We start from the raw sequence: 9,395 nt of genomic DNA on the forward strand, positions 1-9,395 counted from the left end.
GGGACCCCTCGGTGGAGCCGGGACCCCTCGGTGGAGCCGGGACCCCTCGGTGCAGCTGGGCTGGCTGCGGGCTCCGGGCAGCAGCGGGGGCGGTGCTGGGGGAAACACGCTCCGTGGGCTGGAGGGGCAGGACGAGAGGGCTGGGGCGGCCCTCGAGGTGCCCGGCTGGGTGCAGGGGGCAGAGGGACACGGAGGGGACAGGGACCGGGCGTGGAGGACACTGCCAAGCCCCAGCGCTGGTGGGAGGTGGGATGCAGGGAACTGATCCGCCTGACAAGGATGCTCCTGGCATCCACAGTCACCCTCTTAGAACCTCCAGAGCTGTCAGGAAAATTAATCCACAAACACCAGAGGTTTATGTCCGAAAAGGAGACAGAGAGGAGTTCTTTTACTTTATTCGAATAAAGGGAGAGTCCATGGGGCATTCCCCTGGGTTGTCTCAAATTTTTGGAGGGCGCAGCCTCCCTTTTATCCTAATTCCCGTCCACATGTCCCTTCTCTCTTTCCTCACTGGCTGCGGTACTTGAGAGGTACAGACTGCCCGGAATGCCTGACACCTGGGATATCCCCCAATGCATAATCCCTTCTTAATTCTTAACTCTTGTGGAATTTGTGGTGCTTCCTTAGTGCTTCTTTCATCTTTCAATGGAATCCATCCCATTGTTTCTGTTCTCTCTCAGTGTTAGTTTCACCTTATCAGCAGCCCCACAGCTTGTTTGTAAAGACAAACTTGTCATCCCCCTCAGAGCCCTTTTGGTTTCGAATCCCAAACGTGCCCAGTGTGAAGTCAGCTCCCCATTGTCCAGCAGCAGGAAGTTTGGATCCAGAGTGGCTCTGAGCCTTCTGCCCCCATTTTTGAATCCCTGCTCCCTGTGCCCGGGGGATGCTGTGAGTGAGGGATGTCCCACAGGTGTTTGTCCAGCCCTTTGTCATGGCCAGCCCTACAAACAAGTGCAGCCCTGGTGCAGCTGCTGGGCACAGCTGGAAAGTTCCCACACCTGGAAATGGGCAGGGACTGTGCAGTGCCTCCTCTGCAGCTCTGGAGGCATCAGCACCACCCTCCTGCCCTGCTGCTCCCTGTCCTGCACGGGTGCTAGCAGGTACTGGAGCTGGCCAGTCCCGGGATGCCACAGGAAGCCTGGCAGATCAATCAGCTTCTCACACTGCTTCCCACCACTGGGTCCTTTCCTGTGCCCTCTTCTCCTGCCTGGAAGAGCTGGCTCTCTGCTGCCTTTGGATGTTGCCCCCTGTCCTGCCAAAACTGGAAGTAGTCCCTACCAGAGCAGGAGGAGCCCGTTTCCCACCCTCTCCTGCATGCAGGATGGTGCAATTGGTCACCAAGAAGTGTCCTTCCATTTCACAGGGCCTGGGGCAGAATTTTCCAGGATGTAGGCTGGGCTGAGGACTTTTGCCATTGCTTTGTTTGTTACCTGGAGCAGATGAATCACATCCCAATGGCACAGTTATATCAGGGCAAACCCCAGCAGGGCTGGCAGGACTGCAGATAGAGCTGGGGACATGGCTGAGCAGTTATCTTGGTGGTGCTGTGTTAATGATTGGAGTCTGAGATTTCTTGGAATTGATGACGACTTTAGTGTCTCAGAGAGGTCCTTAATGATTCCCTGTTTGTACAACAAGGAATTATCAGCTGATTCCATACGATCTCTTCTGGCAATAGCCATTGTAGAAAGAGGGCTCCTGGCCGTGGGACAAAGTCTGACAAGGGGTTTCAGTGGCCCCATGTCCCATGACGTGGGCCTGAAGAACAGCTGCTGTTCTTTGTTGTGCATCTCATGCCGTGCAGGAGATTGATGACCCTTGTTCACTGCCAGAGATGTTGACTCCAAAGCAGGAATCAGCATCTCCTTTGACCTTTGCCAAAGGTCTTTCCTCTGCACCGACCTGGGAAAAAGGCAAGGGAATTTCTCAGGAATTTATGCACTCACAGGAGAATTGTGTAGCCAAGTGACAGCTCCAGGTTCCACCCAAAGCACTGCTGGGGTTAAACCACAGCTCTGGTGCCCAAGGCACTCAGGCCATCTGCAGTTTTCAGCTGGGCTGTGAAGAGAGGTCAGCCTGGCTCCCAGCAGGTATCCTGCCTGTGTGGCTCATGGCACTGGGCAGGGCAGGAGGAGGAGGAGGAGGAGGAAGAGCTGTGCATTTCAAAAGGCACATCTGGACCAGCTGTGGGGTGCTGAGCACGTGGATGTCCCAGCTGCCCTGTGCTGAGGCTGTCATGGAGAACCAGACTCTTTGCTTTGCTGCAGTTTCTTAGGGGTGTCTGGGGGCTGTTTCTGCTGGGAGCTGAGCTCTGGACAGACAGGTGGGAAGTGCTCCAGTCCCCAAGGGCAATGGCTGTGGCAGTTCCAGCCTGGCTGTGGGCTGTGTGCCCAGATCAGCAGGAGCTTCCTGCCTCTGCCCTCCTGCCTGCCCTTGGGGCTGCAGGAGAGGTGTGGGGATCACAGCAGCCATGGAATCTGTCCCTGCACATCTCTTACATGCTGTGGTATCAGCAAGAACTGCTCAGGCAGGAGACCCACAGCTGGAGATGCTGTTTCTCTGCCTGGAGCAGAGAGGACCCTCTCAGGGACAGTCTGGGCTTGCTGGGTGACAGATGTGACCTGGTCCCAGGTGTTGTGGGAGGGGTTTTGAGGTGGCAGCATGTGGGTGCTGGAGGGATGTGGCTCTCAGGGGATGGTCACACTGGTCCCTGCCAGGCCACAGTCCTGCTCCAGCTAGCCACGGCCAGGCTTCCCCCAGTGGTGCTGCTGGGAAGGAGGATGCTGACTTGCCAGCCAGGGAACAGCTTGAGCAGGGCAATGGGCTGGGGTCCAGGCACACAGGGACATGAGGGGCTGCAGGTGAGAAGGCAGGGCTGGAGAAGCTGTGCTGCAAATCCTTCAAGGAGGGAGTGCTTGGAATGGAAGGGCAGCCCTGAGGCTGCCAGCAGCCCGACTGGAACGGCTCCAGAGGAGCCCATGGATATTATCCTGTTCCATGCCAAGAGCAGCCATGCACCAGGGAATGGCTTCATCCTCGGGAAGGGGAATGTCCCATATCCATCCACGAGGAGTGAGCTGGGGGCTGGGGCTGTCCTTGCAGGTTGGAGCAGGAATGGGCTCCAAAGCCAAGGCCATTGCCGGTCTCCTGGCAGCCACCTGTGTCTGCAGTGTCATCGCCCTCATTCTGAGCGTCGTGAATGTCAAGGATGTGCTTCTTCCCCCCAGCACCAAGGTAGGCTCCTCAGGAGGAGCACAGCTCTCACTTGGCTGCTGCCTTCCTGCTGGGTGTTGGATTCTGCCTGGGTTTCAGGCAGGCTGTGCTGTTTGTCACCAACATGGGGACAAAGCCCTGCACAGACTGGGGTGGGTCTGGCTCAATTTGGTCACTGTGCCTGGCCTCACAGCACTTTCATTCCAAAGCACTGCCAGCTCCAGGGGCTTGGGATGATCCTTGTCCCCAGCACAGCTGGAGACTGCAATGCCACCAGACTTTTTCTGTCCTGGTCTTGTTTGGCCACTCGAGGCTCCCCTGCCCACCAGGAGCTCTGCTGGCTGTCCTGGAGCTTCTCTCTCTCTGCAGCAGGTGATGCTGCACCCCTGACCCCGTGTCCCTGTGCCTCCCCAGTACGGTCTGGTGTTTGATGCTGGCTCCACACACACGTCCCTCTACATCTACCGGTGGGCTGCAGACAAGGAGAACGGCACCGGCATTGTGTCCCAGGTGGAGGCCTGCTCTGTGGCCGGTGAGTGTGCCAGGATCTGTCCTCCCTCTCCATGCCCAGCTCACCTGGGGGTGCCCAGCCTTGCTGCTGCCTTGTGTGGCTGTTCCACACACCAAAGCTGATTCATGCCAGCTGTGATAAATGCTAATTTATATTTTGGGCAGTTCTAAATATCCACAGGGGCATTTATTCCTATTGCAAAACTGCTGTCAGGCTTTGGCACAAGGACAAGTCTCTCTGGAAGAAATGCCCAGGCTAGAGGGCAGATCTAGGATCACATAAATGGTACATGGAGCTGGACTGGGGATAGCAAAGGCCACCAGGCCAGGGCAGAGGTGCCTGGGCAGGGGGCAAGAGGGCTCAGAGTTCACCTTGCCCTCATGTCCCACTGGGCAGCGCTGGCTTGGCTGTTATTGGTTAACAGCAAAGGTCTGGCCGAGGGCAAAGTGTAACACAAGGGGTGCCTGGGTTTAGCTCCCAGGAAGATAAGGAGTGAGATTTCCACCCCAGAGCCTGTCCCTACACCCTGCAGGACCGTGCTGGGTTCTCAGATCCAGTGCCAGCCTCTAAAAATAGGGAGGCTGTGCAAGGGCACCTCTGTGTGCCTATCAGCTCCACGTGCCATTGCTGCAGGGTGCAGAGACACAGCCCCTTCCTCAGGGAAAGGGGAAGAGCTGTGTTTGTCCCCAGGTCCTGCGGGACTGGCTGGCCATGCCCAGCACTGGCATCCACAGAGCTCAGCATCCGCAGGGCGTGTGGCCATGGCACAGCTGCTGTCCCCAGGCAGGACAGCTCCCAGCACGGCTCAGGGCTGATCGGGCAAGCTTGGGACTACCCGGGGCAAGCAACAAAAGAGCCCTGAGGGATTTCTGGGTGGACATGTCCCCGTGTGTGCCGTCCCTCCGGGGTGCCGCTGGGCTCTGTCCATCGCCGCTTCCCTGTGGCAGGACCCGGCATCTCCAGCTACGCCGATGAGCCTGCAGGGGCTGGCGCCAGCCTGAAGCCTTGCCTGGACAAGGCCATGAAGATCGTCCCGGCCGAGCAGCAGCGGGAGACCCCCACGTACCTGGGGGCCACGGCCGGCATGCGGCTGCTGAGGTAGCGGCACGGGCAGGGGCAGCTGCCGGCCGCAGCCGGGGCTGGCAGCGGGGCACAGGGGCTGGGGCCGGGGGGACGGGCAGAGCATCCCTGCCTGCGCTGCCCTGGGCTGGCCGGGAGAGCCGCCGGCCGTGCCCGGGGCCCAGCCCCGGCCCTCTGCAGCCCCGGGCCGGCAGCAGCCCCCGAGGGGACGAGCCCCGTCCGGCGGAGCGGCAGCAGCTCCTGCAGGGCTGCGGCACAGGCTGCGGGCGGCACCTTTAGGGAGATGGCCTCGGGCCCGGCTGGGCGATGCGGGCTTTGCGGGAGCCGGCCGCAGGCAGGGCAGCGCTGGGAGATGTCTCACAGCAGCTCCTTGGCAGGGCACGGCCGCCTCTCTCTCGCTGCCAGCCCGGCTCCCAGAGCTGCCAGCCGGGGCCTGCAGCACCTGAGCTGGCGGTGCCTTTGCTGGCAGGGAGGAGAACAGCACCAAGGCCCAGCAGGTCTTGGCCGAGGTGTCCAAGGCCATCGGGGAGTATCCCGTGCATTTCCGCGGAGCTCGGATCCTGACGGGCAGCGAGGAGGGCTCCTTTGGCTGGATCACTGTCAACTACCTGCTGGAGACCCTGCTCAAGGTGCAGCTGGGGACGGGGCAGTGGGGAGAGCGTCCCTGTGCGAGCTCCAGCAGCTTTGCTGATGTGCACAGGAGGGAAGAGCGGAGCTGTGGGACACCGCTCACCCGAGCCAGCGGCCCCTGTGCTCGGGGGCTGCAGATTCAAGCCCACTGATGTGATTCACAGCATCTTTGTGTCCTGCTCGGCCTGGCCCTGTGCTCCGCTTGCTGACACACGGCTGGATTTTGGGACTCCGGGAGCCAGAGTTCCTTTTTCCCTGCCCAGAGGGAGGGAAATGTGGGTGCCAGCAGATGTGCAGCAGCCAAGAGGCCGCAGCTCGGTGCTCGTGGCAGTGTGTGTGGCTTGAGGAGGATGTGGGCAGGCAGGGGTGAAACGGGGAGCACGGGGAAGGTGCCTCTGGGGCTTGTGAGGCCCAAAGTCCCTGAAGGGAGGGAGGGAGGCAGGGAGGCAGGGAGGGAGCGTGGGTGAGCGCTCCTGCAGCTCAGCCTAACCCTGGCCGCGTGTGGGGCCAGTTCTCGTTTGCAGAGCAATGGGAACATCCCCGGGACACCGAGGTTCTGGGAGCTCTGGACCTTGGCGGTGCCTCGACGCAGATCACCTTCCAGCCCGGGGTCCCTGTGCAGGACAGGAACACGTCCGTGTTCTTCCGGCTCTACGGCACCAACTACTCCCTGTACAGCCACAGCTACCTGTGCTACGGGCAGAGCCAGGCCCTGAAGATGCTGCTGGCAGCTCTGCACCAGGTGCCACGGGGGCTGCTCAGCCATCTCCCAGCCCCACGGCCCGTCTCCTGCAGCACTTTTGGGCGTGCCTGTGGGCAAGGAGTTGGGAATTGGCAGAGGCCTGGATTTTATCTAGGGAAGCCCAAAATTCCCTCCTTTGTGTGGAAGGTGCTGGTGCTTGCCAGCCAGGGCTCCCTTCTCCCCACATCTGGACGTGCAGTGGCGTTTCTTGTAATTTCCCGAGCCCAGCCGCATCTGTTGGGGTTTTGGTGTCCCCGTTCTCTTGCCCTTGCTCCCCTTGTGCCCAGAGAGAGGTTTCCCAGCACAGTCCCTGCACAAGCGTTGGGGCCAGAGCCAGAGCCCAGTGCTGTGGGAGCCAGGGATGCTCAGGGAGCTCCAGGCTGGGATGCATCCAGTCCTCCTGGGGTGGAGGTGCTGCTCTTTGGGCTGGGCTGTGGGCAGGGTGTCGGTGGCACGGCAGCCCCATTAATGGCTGTGTCTCTCTCCAGGCCAGCTCGAGTGCCCAGATCTCCCACCCCTGCTACCCGCGGGGGTACCGGGAGAACCTCACTGTGGCAGAGCTGTACGACAGCCCCTGTGTGCGTGCACCGAGCTCAGCCAGCCCTGGCCTGGTCCTGACGGTGACAGGGACAGGGGAGCCAGGCGCGTGTGGCAGGGCCATCCAGAGTCTCTTCAACTTCAGCTGCGGGGCAGAGCGGCCGTGCGGCTTCAATGGGGTGTATCAGCCCCCCGTGCGGGGACAGTTCTTTGTAAGCAGCCTCTGACCCTGCCCCTGGGGGTGAAGGCAGGGACTGGGAGTCTCCTCTGCCACTGATTGTGGAAAAGGGTGGGGACAGAGGGATCCTCAGAGCGGGTCCTATCTACAAACCTTTCCTGTTATTGGAGGTGGCTTCTGCCTCCTGCTTGTCCCGGCCTTCCCTGCGGGAAACGGGCAGACCCTGTCTGAGGGGACGTGTCTGATCGAGCTCAGAGTGCACGAGCAGCCTCACAGCTCTCAGCCAGCTCTGACACTTTAGGGTTGGCCATCAAGGAGGTGCCAGATGCAGAGCTCTGGGAATTACCTGGGACTCTCTCCTCAGGCAAGAGGGGCCCTGAGTCTTTTCTCAGGTGATGAAGGAATTGTGGTTTTCACCATGTCCCCTTGTCCCCCAGGCTTTTGCTGGGTTCTACTACACCTTCCACTTCCTGAACCTGACCCGTCAGCAGTCTCTGAGTGAGGTCAACACCACAGTCCAGTCCTTCTGCAGGAGGAACTGGACAGAGGTGAGAGCCCTGTGATGGGCAGCCAGGAGCCTCGTGCTTTTCCTGTCCCCAATCTCTGCCCTTGGAGCACCAGCCCTGCTGTTCCTGGGCCGGGGTTCTGAGCATCTCTCTCGTTCCCTGTCACACTGTGTCCCCGCTGGCCCCACAGCTGGTGCAGAGCTTCCCGCAGGATTTGAAGCACCTGCACACCTACTGCTCCGTGGCCATTTACATCCTGACACTGCTGCTCGATGGCTACAAGTTCAACGAGCACACCTGGAGCAACATCCACTTCAGCAAGCAGGTAAACACCCGTGGGCAGCAGCAGGGGATGGACATGTTCAGGAGGAGCATGTCTGGAGCCATCTGTGCCAGAAATGTGTCCCTGTTTCATGGCTGCTCCCCAGGGATCCCAGGAGAGTTTTGCTCTCTCTCAGTCACCTCCAAACCTGTGTCAAGAAAGCTTTCTGTGCAGCTGCTGCTGGCAAGATCAGCTTCAGCACAGCCTGTGAAACAGCAGCTCATGGGAGAGGTGCCCCTCAGCCCCTCACACCAAGCTGCTGGTGCCTGGGAGAGGGGCTTTGGATGATGCCCTGTGCTGTTCCCCTCAGGCAGCAAACACTGACATTGGCTGGACACTGGGCTTCATGCTGAACTTCACCAACATGATCCCTGCCGAGGCTCTGCAGCACGTCAAGGGCCACCAGCCCGGCCTGTGGGCAGGGGCTGTCTCCTTCCTCGTGCTGGCCATCCTGGCAGGCCTGGTGGCTGTTTTCCTACAATGCTTCTGGAAAACAAAGTAGCTCCCAGCCTCCTGACTACAGGCATCCTGCCCACTGAAGCAGGGAGTTGATGCAGAAGAGGTGGAAAGTGAAGAATGAAGGCGTTAGACCCATCTCCATTGCTCAGGACATCTGACTGGGTCATCTCTGTGAATGTGGAAGATGACAAAGGTGTATTGATCTCTCTCCAAGAGGAAGAAGACTCCTTTAATCTGACTGCCAAAAGCTGATTGAGACTTGCTGGCTGGATGAAGCCAGAAAAACTCAAACTAGAAATAAAATCATATAAAATTTGTTTTTCAAATATGAATGTCACTGCTCAGCCTAGCACAGTTTCCTTGGCATTCCCAGTCCTGCTGGGCTACTCTTCCAGCAGCCCTGGGAGGAAACTGGCAATGGAGAGCTGTGGTGGGCACCTAAGGCTGAGCAGAGGGATGACATCATCTGTATCCTGCCCTCTGCAAGATATGTTTCTGTAGTATGTGACAGAATCTCTTCTGAGACACTGTCAGCTGTCTTTAAAAATACTTACTGGCATATCTCAGCAGAAAAACACAAGTGGAAGTTGATTTAAGAGTTGCCAGCTCTGGCTCAGGGTTTATTTTATATTCAAGTAACATAGCCAAGTTTTGTCGAGGCACCAAATCCAGAACAGGTTCCAGCTCCAGGCACTTGAGAGTTTTATTCAGCTCAGCAGAGCCCAGCCCAGCCCAGCTGCAGGAACTGGACAGGGCTTTCAGTCCTTGCAGCAGCAGCCCAGCACTGCAATTCCCAGCCAGCCTTTCCCCAGGGCCTCCAGGGCTCTCCACAGCCCAGAGCTGCTCTGAGCAGTGGAGATTTCCACCACTGCCTCTTCTCTGTGCTCCAAGATCCCACCTTGGCCTTAGCACTTAAGAAAAGTGCCCGAGACATCTGGTCAAGGAATGGGCAGGTCCAAAGGCTATTTGCTATGGGAGACAGTGATGCTAACTCATGGTATTATCCCATTAATCCCACTGCAGACTGGTTCCAAAAGCCTTTTGAAAGAGTAGCATCTCTGGTCGGTGGAGATTAGGTTATGTGACCCGAGAGCCTGGGGAACAGAGCTCTGTCCCCTGCTCCCAGCCAGTCACCCTCGGCTTCCAGAGCAAGGCTCAGCCTTCCCAGCCTCAACATCAGCTACAGGGACAGGGGATGAAGATTCCCACCCAGGGGA

The 9,395-nt window shown here is 58.9% G+C and overlaps 1 protein-coding gene across 1 annotated transcript; it reads left to right on the forward strand.

The window, feature by feature from the left end:
• Positions 1-3,086: 3,086 nt before the first annotated feature.
• ENTPD8 (ectonucleoside triphosphate diphosphohydrolase 8) lies at positions 3,087-8,510 on the forward strand. The gene is made up of 9 exons (XM_015645223.3): positions 3,087-3,234; positions 3,628-3,745; positions 4,672-4,822; positions 5,274-5,433; positions 5,946-6,176; positions 6,665-6,925; positions 7,329-7,439; positions 7,588-7,722; positions 8,030-8,510. The coding sequence occupies exons 1-9, from the start codon at positions 3,115-3,117 to the stop codon at positions 8,219-8,221; spliced, it is 1,479 nt and encodes a 492-aa protein (XP_015500709.1). The 5' UTR covers positions 3,087-3,114; the 3' UTR covers positions 8,222-8,510.
• The last annotated feature ends 885 nt before the right edge of the window (positions 8,511-9,395 follow it).

The sequence above is a fragment of the Parus major genome, chromosome 17 (assembly GCF_001522545.3).
Source record: "Parus major isolate Abel chromosome 17, Parus_major1.1, whole genome shotgun sequence".
Taxonomy (NCBI): Eukaryota; Metazoa; Chordata; class Aves; order Passeriformes; family Paridae; genus Parus; species Parus major.

Coding starts and splice junctions, on each gene's coding strand:
- ENTPD8 (XM_015645223.3), top strand. CDS start 3,115: ATGGGCTCCAAAGCCAAGGCCATTGCCGGTCTCCTGGCAGCCACCTGT. Junction 5,434..5,945: donor TGCTGGAGACCCTGCTCAAG/GTGCAGCTGGGG, acceptor GTGTGGGGCCAG/TTCTCGTTTGCAGAGCAATG. Junction 7,440..7,587: donor GCAGGAGGAACTGGACAGAG/GTGAGAGCCCTG, acceptor CTGGCCCCACAG/CTGGTGCAGAGCTTCCCGCA.